At 29.9% G+C, this 16,002-nt stretch overlaps 5 protein-coding genes across 9 annotated transcripts; 3 read left to right on the top strand and 2 right to left on the bottom strand.

Annotated features, from left to right (window-relative positions):
- Positions 1-45: 45 nt before the first annotated feature.
- On the top strand, positions 46-5,440 carry LOC143346562 (WD repeat-containing protein WRAP73). 2 transcript variants are annotated; one of them, XM_076774766.1, is made up of 7 exons: positions 46-278; positions 353-535; positions 636-812; positions 3,849-4,118; positions 4,197-4,350; positions 4,722-4,931; positions 5,018-5,439. In XM_076774766.1, exons 1-7 carry the CDS (start codon positions 114-116, stop codon positions 5,221-5,223), a joined length of 1,365 nt encoding a protein of 454 aa, XP_076630881.1. In that variant the 5' UTR covers positions 46-113; the 3' UTR covers positions 5,224-5,439. The 2 variants fall into 2 exon arrangements, with proteins under 2 accessions (XP_076630881.1, XP_076630891.1); XM_076774776.1 differs by lacking the exon at positions 636-812 and having other exon boundaries at positions 5,018-5,440.
- Positions 724-3,543, bottom strand: Elp2 (elongator complex protein 2). The gene is made up of 2 exons (XM_076774721.1): positions 2,146-3,543; positions 724-2,037 (listed from the first exon to the last, which is right to left on the bottom strand). The coding sequence occupies exons 1-2, from the start codon at positions 3,330-3,332 to the stop codon at positions 888-890; spliced, it is 2,337 nt and encodes a 778-aa protein (XP_076630836.1). The 5' UTR covers positions 3,333-3,543; the 3' UTR covers positions 724-887.
- Positions 5,441-5,692: 252 nt separating the features above from the next.
- On the top strand, positions 5,693-10,899 carry LOC143351450 (putative ATP-dependent RNA helicase DHX57). The gene is made up of 13 exons (XM_076782946.1): positions 5,693-5,722; positions 5,822-5,892; positions 6,130-6,268; positions 6,349-6,533; positions 6,603-7,063; positions 7,157-7,680; positions 7,759-8,066; positions 8,128-8,617; positions 8,840-9,222; positions 9,304-9,425; positions 9,505-9,824; positions 9,896-10,510; positions 10,587-10,899. Exons 2-13 carry the CDS (start codon positions 5,831-5,833, stop codon positions 10,728-10,730), a joined length of 3,753 nt encoding a protein of 1,250 aa, XP_076639061.1. The 5' UTR covers positions 5,693-5,722; positions 5,822-5,830; the 3' UTR covers positions 10,731-10,899.
- Positions 10,900-11,721: 822 nt separating this feature from the next.
- On the top strand, positions 11,722-14,168 carry LOC143351496 (uncharacterized). The gene is made up of 6 exons (XM_076783038.1): positions 11,722-12,325; positions 12,413-12,674; positions 12,747-12,873; positions 12,951-13,219; positions 13,302-13,447; positions 13,507-14,168. Exons 1-6 carry the CDS (start codon positions 11,950-11,952, stop codon positions 14,034-14,036), a joined length of 1,710 nt encoding a protein of 569 aa, XP_076639153.1. The 5' UTR covers positions 11,722-11,949; the 3' UTR covers positions 14,037-14,168.
- On the bottom strand, positions 14,118-15,841 carry Rfk (Riboflavin kinase). Of its 4 annotated transcripts, none has more exons than XM_076783039.1 (5): positions 15,519-15,841; positions 15,116-15,268; positions 14,677-14,825; positions 14,485-14,587; positions 14,118-14,413 (listed from the first exon to the last, which is right to left on the bottom strand). In XM_076783039.1, exons 2-5 carry the CDS (start codon positions 15,201-15,203, stop codon positions 14,310-14,312), a joined length of 444 nt encoding a protein of 147 aa, XP_076639154.1. In that variant the 5' UTR covers positions 15,204-15,268; positions 15,519-15,841; the 3' UTR covers positions 14,118-14,309. The 4 variants fall into 4 exon arrangements, with proteins under 4 accessions (XP_076639154.1, XP_076639155.1, XP_076639157.1 ...); XM_076783040.1 differs by having other exon boundaries at positions 15,116-15,235; XM_076783042.1 differs by having other exon boundaries at positions 15,116-15,235; positions 15,722-15,832.
- Between the last annotated feature and the right edge of the window lie 161 nt (positions 15,842-16,002).

The following is a 16,002-nucleotide window of genomic DNA, read 5'->3' as shown; positions in this document are numbered from 1 at the left end:
GCCCCTAGTTTCAACGGGTCATCAACCCATAACATAATTCCTCATTCTCGTGAAACTTCATATTAGTGAAGTTCATAACAGAAACAAAAACAAATGAAAGTAAATAAAGTACAATGTCGTTAGAAGTAGAAAATGATTTAATACGTGTAAGTAATCAATTGTGTGATTTTTCTGCAGACGGAAGATTCTTAGCGATTGCGTATCAAACGAATTTAATTATAAAAAATAGCAAAACATTCGATACCATTCATTCATTTATATTTGCAGACATAATTGAGGTTAGTGTCAGATTTCATCATACTAGCAAATAAAGTATTTAATAACAATATAGTTGTGTTTTATTATATCACAGGTTTTAGAGTGGTCTAGAAATAGTGAATACATTCTTTGTGCAAACATAAGTAAAGCTGTTATTCAAATATATTCCATTCATTACCCTGAATGGAAATATAAACTTATAGAAGGCAGTGCTGGTTTAGAAAGTGTAAATTGGTCTCCTGATAGTAAATACATTTTAACATTGTCAGATTTTAATGTAAGTAAATTGTCCTTATTAATACTGTATTTATTATTATTTTTTTTTTAAATGTAACAAATAATATTTATCATTTATTTCAAATGATTAAACTAATCAGATTCAGGCATCTATATGGTCTTTGGAAAATCAGAGTGTAACTCATATACAAAATGTGAAGTCATCTTTTCATAAATTACATTTTAGTCCAAATGGCAGTAGATTGGCAATAGTAGTTTCAATTGAGGGTCAAGACAGTATAGAAATTTATAAAACTGATACTTGGAAATTAAGTAGAGTGAGTAGATAAATGTAATTAATACCTATAATTAAGATTAAGTGTACACTATTACTAGATAAAAATACAATTATTTTATGAGTCCTTTAATTCTGCAATCTCTATATCATATATTTTAACAGTATAATCAGATCCACAGCTTGCTAATTGTAGAGTACTTGAATATTCTTTTTGCGGTCGAAATTTGAGCCTTTTTACAGTTAAATGATGCGCTTGAGAAGAATTGTATACTATACATTTGTGCCATACAAAATTATCTATAAATATTTGCAACCTTTGTATCTGTATACAACCTGTTTCAAATCCTATTGCTAAAATGTAAGTATGTTCAGAAATACTCTGTAGAGAAAACGAAAGTGCTGTAACAGAATCTTTTACATACAAATTCGTTGTTGGGACAATTTTGTTATCTATGAGTTTTGGATTCCAAACTCCAATTTTTCCATCTCTGGAACCAGTTACAAAGAAACATGAATCATGTGTCCATGAACAGCACCATATTATACGAGTATGAAAATTATCTTTTTTCAAACTGGCTGCTATTAAAGTGTATGTATTATCGTTATACTCAAACAATGACCACCTTCTATCTCTAGATACAGATACTAGGTATTTGTCATTGGGTGAAAATTCCATCTGTGTCACAGTTAATTGATGCGATGTAAGTTTCTGAACTTGTGACCATGTACTTGTATTCCATAATAATATTGCAGAATGTTCTGGTGAAGTTGATTTACATGCAGTTGCTAATAACAATCCATCATGTCTGGCAGTTATAGAAAATATTTCATATCCATGACCATAAACTTTTTGTAATTCTGGCCATAATGTATTTTGCATTAATTCTTCCTCAGTTGGAGGAATGTAATCCTCATTTTTAAAATCGTCGATAGTAACATTTTTAATTTTAATGCTATCATTAAATGTTGCTTTATTTGTCAATCCAAGAGCAGGAACCGATGCACTGTCAGCCATTGTATTTTTGAAGTCATCAACATTAGCAATTTTTCCTAAATAATTCTTAAATGTTACTGGAGCTGTGAATATACGTACAACTTTCTCTTCTGCTCCTGAAGCAAACATGTATGGTGTTAACATAACTAAGCAAGACATATCATATCCATGAACTTGTGGACGTCCAATTTCATGCCAAAATTCTGTTGTTCCATTTTTCCATGGTGCATGAATTCTTGTTGTTTGATCTGCACTTGTAGTAATGAGAAACCTGTAATATAATAGTGTATATTGAAACCTTTTTTGCAAATTATACACTCTATAACAAAGCTAAAGTACAATTACAAAGTACTCCTCACATGTTTGTTCATATACAAACCTTCCTTTTGGATCCCAGCAAAGATCAACTACTTCTGCAAAATGACCACTTGGTATTGATTTTGGAATCCAATTTTGTACACTATCCAAATATTCCCAAATATGAAATGACCCTTGATATCCATGTGCTAATATATTTAATCCATTACTGCTGAATTTACAGCCATAAAAGCCCAATGAATTACCACCAACTTCTCCCACTCTTACTTTTTCAGACCAAATTCCAGTTATTTCATCTGGTTCCCATATAATCATGGATTTATCTAATGAGCAAGATAATAATCTCAAGATCCTATTTCCATTACTCATTTGCTGTGGATACCAGTGTATACCATAAATCCAACCATCATGACCATAAAGTACAGATTCCAAAATAATATTATACTTTGTATCATTAACCATAAATACTTGTTCTTTCTGATGTAATTCATCATTCAAAGATTCTGTGGCATTTGCAGAAATTTTCCATAATCTTATCATAGTATCTTGAGAGCCAGTTGCAAGTAAAATATTATTATTCATATCATAATTAAAATCAATACAACGTACCCAATCTTCATGTCCACTTAGAACTTGGACTTTTACAAAATGTATTTCTTTCATAATATCAGTGTCTGTTGTATATAGTTCAACTGTTGAATTTTCTGTTGCAACAGCTAAAAGTGGGTAATTTGTGCTAGGCAAATAAGAAAAGGAAGCTTCTATTGGTAACTTCTTCCCAAATATAAATGTTTGAAAACATTTTATATCTCCACATGTGTCTCTGGACCATAATTTCAAATCTCCATTAACTGATCCAATACACACCAACAACTTGGGGAAGCTTTTATCATTTTGAAAATTGTGATTAGGAAGATACAAAGAATTACTAAATGTAAGAATATCATCAGTCTCAATTATAGAGGTGCATTTAAAACATTCGTTTAATTTGCTCCAAATAATAGCAGTTCCATCTACTGAACTTGACAATATCTCTGATTCGCCTAAAAAGTCTGTTCGTTTTATCCATCGAACCGTATTAATGCGTTCTTTATGTCGGTGAAGTGTTTGTGTTACTTTCCCAATTTTTGAAATCGACGGGTCGTAAATTGCAACTGCATGACATGCTGCGAAGCAAATAAGTCCGTTTTGTCCCCAGTCGGCTGAATGTGGAACCCGATTACAAGCACATGATATGTAAGATGTCATAACTATTTATTATTAATAAGTACTACATATAACTGATTGTCAGACTGATTGATTATCTAACCTCAAAAAAACTACAGTAAATACGTGTATGATACACGTGGTACGACTTCATTTTTTAAAACAGAACCTTTATACCATTAAAATAACTAGATCTTGACTTGGAGAATTACTCCATAATTAGTGATTTTTCGCCCATTTTAAAATTGAATTTTGTGTTGTAAAATTGAATATTTTTAAATTGAATTGAAAAGTGATTTAAAAAAATGAGGAGTCAAAGTAATCGAATTTCATGAAATTTGTTATTCAATAAGTTGCATTAACGCGTCAGTCCATACACCTTTAAGTACAGATTTTTATGTCAATCTGATGAAACAAAATATTTCAACTTAAAAATTTCGATTTATGTTTCATCATAATGTATAATTTGGGACTAAAAACGGGCAATATTTGCGGTCACTCTTCATTACGTCAAATTTTGATTTCTGTTTTTTTTTCATTTTCAATCATTCTTTTTAGAAATTAATATGTGGACATTTAAATAGTATTGATGGGATATGTTGGTCGCCAAATAGCGAACTACTATGTATCTGGTGTTCTTTTGGGAATGAGGCAAAATTAATTACTTATTCAAGTGTGTTGGACAGAGATATAGGAATTTTCTGTCCCACACAAATTACAGATTCGTCTGAAACAGAACATAGTTATCAGATTCAATTAAATGGTATTGAAACTGTAACATGGATGCCTAGTGGACAGTTATTGGCTGTAACTGGATTTAATGAAATGGTATAATAATATTTCAATAAGTTAGGAAGTCGTAACCAAAAATTTGGTGATATTAATTTAATATAAATTTATATGTAGATTACATTATTAAATTACGTGACATGGAAACCACTTTTGCAATTGTATCTTGACCCAGTAATTAAAGAAAATTATCTGAATAAAGTATACGAAGAACGTGTAATTCAAACAAAGTTTTCTAATACGAATACAAGTTTATACAACAAACATATTTGTAAGTAATATCATGGAAATGAGAATTTATACAGGGTGTTCGGCCACCTCTGGGGAAAACGCGCGATAGGTTGAGGCAGGTCAGTCCTAGTGGTTCTCACTCAGAAAACTGTAAGGCTGTCGATAAGTCAGTAAGTAAAATTTCTCATACTGAGTGAAAACCACTGTCACATGCACGCAGCTGTTCGCAAATTATCGTTCTACATGCAGAACTTTAAACGTTAATAATTTCTTAAGGAAGCCTCAATCAACAAATTGCTATTCTTGATTTTCGTCTTATTTTAGCCTCTAGAATCTTCCATTAAAATTTTTCCCAGGGGTGGCCGAACACCCTCTATTGACCGGTAAGATTAAGAATATAAATATTTGCAGTGGAAGAAAAACATGAACGTCCAGTAAATATAAGGATCAGTAAGAAAAATGACATTGACAAATTGTCAGTTGCTAAATTCAGTATATTGGAATTTAGTTCATGTGGACATTATTTAGCCATAAAGCATGAACTTTACCCTACAACATTATGGATATGGAATATTATTGAAGATTATCTCGATTATTTACTTCTAGAAAATAGTATTGTGGGTGAGCATTTAGATATCTTATTTGTTTATATATTAATCATTATTTCTTATAAATGGTATTAAATTGTACTTTAAATTTTCATTTAGCTATAAAGTGGAATCCTAGGAGTGCCCATCTATTAATATTTTGTAAATGCACATACATGTTTGAATGGACACCATATAGTGCAACCTGCATACCAACTCCCCGGAATATTACAGCATTAGATGCCCGATGGCATTCTCAAGGAAATCTTGTGCTACTTTGTGGTTATAATAAGGCAATTATTTATGAAATTAAAAATAAATTATAGCAACAATTTCAATAAATTGAAATGTAAAGAAATATTAAAAATAACTTCCAATAAAAAATAAGCAAATTTTGTACTTATTTATTTTGTTTACTTGTAAACAATGTTCATGAAAATAATGTATGAAACTGTAAATAATTAGACGTGAGACATTTGAATATGAAAAGATTCTGCTATTAAAATGGAAATGTAAAGATGAGATTTTTTTATGAGTACAATACAACGAGTACCTTTCTTGTGAACAATCATTACAAAATAAAATTAAGTTTATTTTACATACTTGTTTATTTTCATTTTAAAATATCCGCGCGTCTCAAGAACGGATCAGGCGCGAACTCCCTTTCGGTTCAGAATTTCTTTATTATAACGCGCAACATTGTGAATAGCTATAGAAACTGCTTTGAGAGAACTTGCGAGAATTACGCGTGATTTATAGTCCTCTGGCGATGAATTCGGGAGACATCTGGGAATTTGTTCATGTGTTTCCTTCTGTCAGAACTAGGTGCACGTTACTATCCCTTAACCTAAATCTTTCCCATATATTAAAAGATAATTACAAATATTATTTAAATAGACTTATATAAAAAGTATTTATTTGCAGTTTTTAATAATGGATCATAATAGTACCCAATTAATGGAAGACATTACACTAGAAAGAAAAAATACTGGAAAGTATGTCATATAAATTGAAATGTTAATATCTCATACATTAAAATAGAAACAAGGGAACAAAAGTAGTGCGAAATCTATTTTTAAGAAATATTTATTCTTTTAGAAAAGAAATGACAGTTTTATAATTAATTCTTATTCGTTTAAACACTATTTTTATTCGATGTAAAATTAGTTTGTGTATCATAATTATGTTATAATATTGTTCAGTATTAAAGAAACATATTTTATATGTGACAGGAATGTATCTGGAAAAAGTAAAGGTAAAAATGAAAGTCCTCTCTTTTCAAGTAAACTTAAAGTAGAAATGCAAACTTTAAGAATATCTGAAGAATCTGAACAACAACTTTATGATACTTTAAAAAATATTTATGGCCCTGTATGTATTATAGACATATTTGATTATTTATCATTATATATTATTTTTTGTGCAGTATATTACTGGTAGTTTTTTTACAGAGTTTTAAACTTTCTGACGCGTCAGAGTTTGAAAATAAAACTTCAAACTTAAACAAACAGTATTGGATGGAAAGAGGCAACTTAGTTATTGAAGGAATAGTTGATTATTCTTCCAAAGATGCTACACCTAAAACTCAAGAACAAATTACTAGACAATTTGCAACATTTAAACTTGAAAGTTATGGGTAAATATTAATATGAACCAAATAAGTAATAATTTTAATATAAATTGTAAACTATTACATTAATTTTAGTTTTCATCAATCACACTGCACTGAAGCATTAATATATACAAAAGGTGATATGGGAAAAGCTTTAGAAGTTTTATTCTGTAAATATTATGGACTTCATGACATTGTAAGAAATCAAATATCTGATGATATTGACACATCAGACTTATTAGAAAGACGACATGAGGAGAAAGAGGCACTTGAATCTATTTACGGAAATATGTTTATTGAAAAAATAAAAAACCAAATTTGGATTGTCCAAGTTACTTTAAATTATTTAGTAAGAAATGATGTAATAGAGGAAGAAATACGAAAAATTAAGCAACAACAAGAAAAAGAAAAAGAGAAAGCAATTTGTAGATTATTTATTCAGAAAAAGTGTGCATTTGGAAATAAATGTAGATTTTTACATCAGCAACCACAAGTTTTAAAAATGCCAGAAAGAGAGGATCCTCACTTTACATTAGAAATAAGATTTCCAGAAGGTATTATACATAAAATCAAGTAAATTATGCAACTGATATATAATTTATTAATAACATTCTACTTGAGGGATTCTTTTTTTTACATTTCATTAGGTTGTAAATATCCATACGAACCACCATATCTCTATTTTTATAAAAATGATGGTACGTTTCCAAGTATAAAATGTTTAAGAATAGGAAGAAGATTATATAATGAAGCACAGTCATTATCTAAAGATGGCACCCCTTCTATTTTTTCTATAATATCCCTTTTAGAGAATGAATTTGAAATAAAAGGATATTTAGAAGTAAATAAAGAACAATTTTTGGATCAAAATGAACTACTTTTTCCAAAGTTACCAGAGACCAATAATGAAACGGATACAACTACACATCATGAATTAGGATCCATTACTAGAAAACATAGAGACAATATTACATGGGAAGAAATATTGAAAGCAGATGATCTAATTCATAAAAAATTCAAAGAAAAACAAAAAGATCTTAAATATAAAAAAATGAAAGAAATTAGAAGAAAATTACCTGCCTGGCCTAAAATGGATAACATATTGGAAATAGTACATGAAAATCAAGTTACTATAATTTCAGGTGAAACAGGATGTGGTAAAAGTACTCAGGTAAGCAAAATTATCAGTGTTATATATAAGTTTTAATTTTATTACAATGGAGTTCTTATCATATTAAATACTTTTTAGGTGCCGCAATTCTTATTAGATGATTGGATTCTTAATAGATCCGAATCGAAAGAACATGTCAACATAATATGTACACAACCTCGAAGAATAAGTGCAGTAAGAGTAGCTGATAGAGTTGCAGCAGAGAGAGATGAACGTATAGGTGACACAATAGGGTATCAAATACGATTGGAGAGCAAAATGTCTAACAAAACTAGATTAACATTTTGTACGACTGGTATTTTGTTACAAAGACTATCCGTGAATCCAGACTTGACCGACGTGACTCATGTCATTGTGGATGAAGTTCATGAAAGAAGTGCAGAAAGGTGAGATGTATATTATATTAACGTGATTATCTTTACTTAAATATTATCATTTCTCATCTAGTGACTTCCTATTGATGGCATTGAAGGAATTGTTACCTAAAAGATCAAACTTGAAAGTAATACTTATGAGCGCAACACTTAAAGCTGAGGTTTTTTCCTCATACTTTAAAGACGCTCCTATTTTATGTATTCCGGGAAAAACGTTCCCCGTGGAACAAATCTTTTTAGAAGACATGTTCGAAAGGATGAATTATGTACTGGAAGAAAATTCGGTATTTACGCGAAAAATTAAAGGTGACTGGGAGCAGTTGCAAATAGATCTAGAAACTGCAGAGGTTGAAGTCGCTCACTCTGCTGGAGTTAAGGAATCAATTCCGGATGAGAATTTAACGTTAATGCAAATTGTCAGTAGATATCAAGGTTACAGTAAACAAACGCAAAAAAATTTGTATGTCATGGATCATGAGAAAATTAATTTTGAGCTTATAGAAGCAATATTAGAATGGATTATTTTGGGAGAACATGATTATCCAAGAACTGGTTCTATTTTAGTAAGTGTTTTTATTTTTGGAAACTTAATTAAATTATATATTAATTGCTTGTGACTCGAGCAGCGCGATTGCGCTGCTGTCATTCCATATCGTAAAAGTCTAATAAGTTTGATATTTTTTTACGTGAAACATGAAAAGCGTTATCGTGCCGTGTGGTATTTTTCGACAAGGTTTTTGAAATTACTCTTGGGACTGAAAGGGTTAATTACCTTACAATTTTAGGTATTTTTACCGGGATTTGCTGAAATTATTACATTGAAAAATCAATTGAATAGCAATAAACATCTTTCGCCGAAGACAGGAAAGTTTATTATTGTACCATTGCATTCAACTTTATCCAATGAAGAACAAAATTTGGTTTTTAAAAAGATCAAAGATGTTAGAAAAATAGTGCTAAGCACAAATTTAGCTGAAACATCTATTACTATAGATGATTGCGTTTTTGTAATTGATAGCGGAAAAATGAAGGAAACTAGATTCAATTCAAACCAAAACATGGAAAGTTTAGATACATGTTGGGTATCACAAGCGAATGTATTACAAAGAAAAGGTCGTGCTGGGCGTGTGATGCCTGGAGTGTGTATTCATTTATATACTACATATAAGTACGTATAATTTGTTAAATATTAAATTAATACATTATATTCTATAATAATAAAAATTAATTTTTTATTAAAATTTTTCAGATTTAAGTACCAGTTTATGACACAACCAATACCTGAAATATTAAGGATTCCTTTAGAACCATTGCTGTTACGTATTCAACTTTTACATAAAGGAAAAAAAGTAGACTTACATAATATTTTAGGTAATAACATAAATTAGGTAATAATGTTAATTTTAATTATACTTTTTCTACAAAATATTTATTATAATTCCATTTACAGGCAAAATGTTAGAACCACCAACAGATGAAAATATTTATAATGCAATTAAACGTCTACAAGATATTGGTGCATTTACTTCTGAATATGTATTGACTCCGTTAGGTCATCACCTCGCTACACTACCAGTGAATGTACAAATTGGAAAATTAATTCTGTTTGGAGCAATTTTTTGTTGCCTTGATTCTGCTCTTACCATTGCAGCTTGTTTGTCTCATAAAAATCCATTTAATATACCTTTTGAGGAAAGACATAAAATAGATGCTAAGAAAGAATTCTTTACAGCTAATTCTGATCACTTAACTATTCTTAAAGCATATAAGGTAAATATACAAATATAAATATGTATGATAACATGAAACAGATGTTTATATTTTTTGTATTTGTTTTATAGAAATGGTTAGAAGCATGTGCACGCAGTAATTACGCAGGACATGTTTTTGCTAATGAAAACTATTTATCCATGCGCACATTATATACTTTAGCAGATATTAAATATCAATTCTTAGAATTATTAGTTTCAATTGGTTTTGTTCCCATTAATTTGCCCAAACGACAAACGAATGTTGACAAGATCTTGGAGATTACTGGATTTGATCTAAACATCAACAATGATAATTATAAACTTCTTCAAGGTTTACTTTGTGCTGCTCTTTACCCTAATGTTGTAAAAGTTTTTACACCAGAAAAATCCTTTAAAGTGCAATCTGCTGGAGCAATTCCAATTCAACCTAAGCCAGAGGAACTGAGATTTCAAACAAAGAGTAGTGGTTTTGTCAGCATCCATCCATCTTCTGTTAATTTTAACGTGGGTTATTTTTCCAGCCCATACTTAGTATATCAGGAAAAAATTAGGACTAGTAAAGTGTTCATTAAGGAAATTTCAATGATGCCAATTCTATTATTAATTTTGTTTTCTGGTCATGAACTAAACATAGAACTACATAATGGATTATCTATTGTATCATTAGAAGATGGCTGGATTTTGTTCAGTGTTGAATCACATAGGGTAAGCTCCTTAATCTGTTACAAACTTATGATAAAAAATTTTAATTATAGTTTTAAAAAGTTTTAATTCTGTCTAGGTGGGCCAACTTTTACAAAGAATAAGATTAGAATTGGTCAAATTATTGGAACAAAAAATGAAAGACCCTCTTTTAAATCTCTTACATTATCAAAATGGAAAGAAAGTTATACAAACAATTGTAAATGTAGTAACAAGAGAATAGAATATAATATATTGTAAATTTCTTATGTGCTAGTACTGACTTTATAAAAATTCTATTGCCATCTATTATTCTGTAAGATGTAAGTATACAATATAAAATTAACGCGTATGATTTGAAAAAACAATTCTTTTAAATCGAAAAATTGAATAAAAATCAGTTATTTTTAATACCTCACAGTGTTTTTGTATTTAGTAATTCATTTTATGACATCTCAGTAAATGTTTTGTTACAAAACAACTCATGAAACAACATGGTTTTGCAAAATTATAAATATATCACCAAAAATGATGTAATTTTATTCAGGATCAATTTATCATGCTAAAGTCGCAAATCGTACTTTCATGCTTTTCTTTTCTTTCATTAAATAATACAGGTGATTCTTCGCCTTGCGTAAATAAAGCATTCGATTTGATTTTATTTTGAATCTACTTACTACTGCTTATATTTGAATAATATTACTTTTGATGAGGATGTTATTGGTCGCCATTTTCAGCAGAGATTGAGATTTAAGAAACTGCCTAAATTATGCGCTATTTTAAGACTCATAATACCCTTACAATTGCATTAATTGCGAGAGGTTTATGAGTTTGAGCCTTGTATTAATTAACGTGAGCGAATTACATTAAACACAAAGGAGAAATTCGTACAACACTAAGATTTTTGAACTTTTGAACTACACGTTGCATTATGGCCGGTTTGAACAAGACTGTGCTAATGGCCACTTGATGGCCGCCACCACGAGATTTCGACCGGCACGCTGAAGATCGATATCGATGCGTGTGTATATCGATCATCTGCAAAGGCCTAATGAAATACACGTTTTAAAACCCCCTGACCATGTTTAAACTATTGAATTTATATATGTATATATATATATATGCATACATACGTATATTATTAATACGATTGAGTATAAATACCTGATCGAATTTATACTCAATACGTGAAAAATAGATTTTGCTCATATTAATATTCAAAGGAATCAGAGTTGTTCGTTCTGATCACCACTACTGGCGCCCATACCCATAGTACCCATACTGGCCATGCTAGTCTAAAACGTGGTTAATTTTTAATAAAATGTGTATTTGAAATTCATAGAATTATATACGCACACAATTTGTACAGTTATTGGCAGTAGTGATACATTTTGAAATAAAAATTCTTCTTAAAAAATGATTATTATTTAACATTCCAATTGAAAGAAAATATTTAAATTACAATGGAAGCAGACGAGGTTATAATAGAAAAGGTTATTTTAAATGGTAACGCTAATGAACAAATGTTAAACGTCGAAAAAACTAACGATGTTCTAAATGTTACTAAAAATTTATCAACAACACCCGAAGAAAGTATAAATGACAATGAAATAATTTTAATTGATGAAAATTCTGTGAACAAACTAAACTGCAATAAAAAAAATAATATAAGTAAACAACAACATGAATCATTTATGAATACAAAGTGTAATAGAAGATTTATTAACAATGATGATAATGGACAGGGTGTAAGTAATGATTTGCTAATTGAAAATTTAAAACAGAATGATGATGATATTTATATTGTACATGAAAATGATATAGCATTGTCAGTTAAATGTAAGGATATACAATATTTTTTTCATAAAATTTATATTTACAATCTCTAATTTAAAAATATTAAATTCTATTAATCAATTTTAACAGCAAACAACAAACTATGTTCTCTTGCTAATATTGCTATTGAATATGGAAATTCTGATTCAGAAACAGAAAGTACTTCTGACTTTAGCAAACATGAGAATGGAAAAAATGTTGTTTTAGAAGAAGGTCAGATGCAACCTTATAGATTAAACAATGGTATGTCATCGGGTGAAGAAAGCAATAGTGATGATGATTCCACTATTAGCAGTGATTCTTCGATAATAATTGAATCAAATGAATCAGATAGTGATGACAGCACAAATAAGTAAGCCATTTATTTTCTTGTATCTTTATGTCTATTATATTAAAATTTTAAATAATTTTTGTATGTTTTCAGAAAAGGTAAAAAAAATGATGTGAAAGGACAAAAAAATAACGAAATTAAAAGTGAATTAGATGATTTACCACCTATTGAAGATTTAAAAATTAGTGTACCTGAAGTACTATGTGATCCATTGGGCAAGGTATCTGTTAATTCTTAATTAATAATTTACTATTAGTAAAATATGATTTAGTATAATTGGATAAATAAAACTTTTAGATTGCATGGATGGTTGAACAATTGGTAGTTGTGCGACCAAACTCTGGTAAACCAACATTAAATTTAGATACGATTTTATTTATTGAAAAAGGACAAAGAGCTCTAGGTAAAATATTTGATGTGTTTGGACAAGTTAGTGAACCACACTATTGTGTAAGATTCAATAGCTTGGAACACATTCAGAAATGTGATATTAAAGTGGGAATGAATGTTTACTATTGTCCAAATACAGAGTATACATCCCTGGTTTTTTTACATGAACTAATGAAGTAAGACTAATCATAATTATCTCAATGTATTCAAAAATCTAACAAACTCAACGCGTAACTTAATGACTTATAATTATCACAGAATTAAAGGTATCGATGCAAATGCAGATGAACCTCCCGAATTTTCTGACGATGAAGAAGAACGAGCTTATTATGAAAAACAGAAAGTAAAACAAACATCTAATACAACTGAAACTGATATTCCTTTTAAACGAAAACGTGCTACAAGTAAGTTTTATAGAATACAAATGTTTAACATTGAATCTACATAATATTTATACTTCTAGGTCCTACTGCTGGTTGGCAATCAAATCATCCATGGAATAGAAATACACAAAGACAGAGAAAAGTACACCATCCACGAGGAGGAAAGAGACAATTTTCTTCCATGCAGACTGGAAACCAGTCACAAACTTCATGGGTACATCCATATCAAAATAGTTGGCCATCCATTCCAAGAGGTTTACATCTAGGGAGTAATGAACAACATGGATATGGGATGTATCCAACTGCATTACAATCAATGCAATATGTGAACCCTAATATAAATAGTATAAATCAAAATTTTTATAGCTCACAGAATTATTATAATGATGATGGTATAGCAGTGCCTTTAAATCCTAGAATTCCCTTCAATACATGCCCAAGACTCTCTCTAGGACATTTGTCTTGTCCAAATTTAAGATTTCGAAATGCCAATATGTCTTGGCCAGTACAATCTGCCACGGCAATGAACGTGCCATGGGTATCCTTACCACCGCCGCCGCCACCCCCTCCTCCATCGTCTTTATCGCCATCATCATCAGGAACAAATTGAACATTTGTCAAATTAATAAAACTACATTAAAAATATGATATGAATAACTACATCTGTATTAAAAACAAAACAAACAATTAGTTACATCTGTATCAAATTTTTTATTAAAGATTATATTTACATGCTTTTGAACGTATGGATTTAATTAATACACTATTTTCATATATCTAGACAAAGATTTAGTTCGTACTTGAAACTAAAATGTTATTAATTTTCTAATCATAGTAGATAACGATTTGTACACAATTTAATATTAAATGCTATATAAATACGCTACTCTACCAAGAATTTATTATCTTTGTATGCATTCATATTTGGTTGTTGTAATAGCTGATCAGCAGTTGCAATGTCATTATTAATAGCTTTGATTAATTCCTCTGAAAAAATAAAAGTATAATTTAATTAAAAAAAATAAAACTTTCAACAATTTGTATTGAAGTATATTTACCTTTAGAAGTAAAATTTTTTTCTGGTCGTATATAATCCAAGAAAATTGCTTTAATTTGTTTTCCGTAAAAATCGTTTTCAAATTTGTAAAGTAAATGCACTTCCTGTAATAATAATTTATAGATGATCGTTTAAAGTCATGAAATATTAAATACTGAAAAATATATAGTACATTCTATATTTTAATTCATACCACTGTTTTCTTTTTATTTTTGTAAAATGGATTCCAGCCAATACTTGCAACCATCTTATAAACTTTTCTATCTATAGAAGCCCATCCATAATAGACTCCAGTATTAAAATCACTAGGTAAAGCATCAACTACCTTATCTTCAAGATTTGCTATGAACAATTAATATTATTACTTATTTATACAACATATACATTACATTTATATTATTTGCAAGTAAAATATCGTTAGACTTTAAATAACACTTTTTAAAATTAAAATATTTTTCCGTTATTTACCAAATAAATTGTGATACTTTTTCTTATTTTTTCGTCAGTGAATATCTCTATACAAATTGGTCGTTTGTTCCGTATAAGATACTAGATTCTCGTCAACGATATTACATTAATTTTGAACTATTTTCTTTTAGTTGCTCAATCAAAATTTAAATTTCGGAACTTACCTGTTGGTACGCCTAAATCTTTGGAACCTCTGCCAAAACCTTTAACCACTAATCCAGAAACATAATACGGTAAATTTTTGACAGACATAATGTATCTTTAGTGTCACGTCAGACTTGTAACTACAATATAACACATAAGCCTGAATGTATAATCTAAAGAAGATAAAGAGTTGACAATAACACCTAGTATTAAGTGAGGTTCAGTAAGTAATAGGTTTATTGTTTACAGTGATGATAAGTAGCGCATAAATTATTTAACATTATTAGATAAGAGTTATACATAACAGAATCTCCAAAATAGTACAGAAAATTTATCCTTAGATCTAGAAGTCATGTGTTATAACTGTGGTAGCAATACATAGCAAAGGTTATCATTGTAAAATCGTTTTTACTTATATCTTACTTTGAATTAAATATTATATAATTTTATGTTTTCTTCGACAACAATAATTTTTAATTTGCCGAAGAAAAGTTCAAGAAACATAATAACCATGTCAAAATTGTACGAAATAATATCTTCTTTTTCCTTGTTTAGTTTATAACCCTTGCAGCCAACTGCTTCTCTCTGGCAGAGATGCTAGATTGAGCACCGGGTGCACTACTCACACATGCCAGATCACGCGTACGTGAGCTCGTAGAGTTTCGGAAAGTTGACAAAGGCAAACTGACACATGCTCTCTCGATTCTCCAAAGCTACCCGAAGTAATTTCGAACCAGCTCGTGGGAGTCGAGAGAGCCGTCCAAGTTTGGTGTGGAACAGGTTGTTATTTCCAACGATAGATGGCGCTTGTTTTTCGACCTCAAACCCTCTGGTGCTAAAACGCCCAAGTTTGTCGTGGAATAGTTCGTTACCCTCAACGCTAGATGGCGCTTATTTACCGACCTCA

This window comes from Colletes latitarsis, chromosome 2, assembly GCF_051014445.1.
Source record: "Colletes latitarsis isolate SP2378_abdomen chromosome 2, iyColLati1, whole genome shotgun sequence".
In the NCBI taxonomy this organism is placed as follows: domain Eukaryota; kingdom Metazoa; phylum Arthropoda; class Insecta; order Hymenoptera; family Colletidae; genus Colletes; species Colletes latitarsis.
Note: the sequence above shows the minus strand (reverse complement) of the source record. Positions and strands in the feature narration are given on the sequence as shown.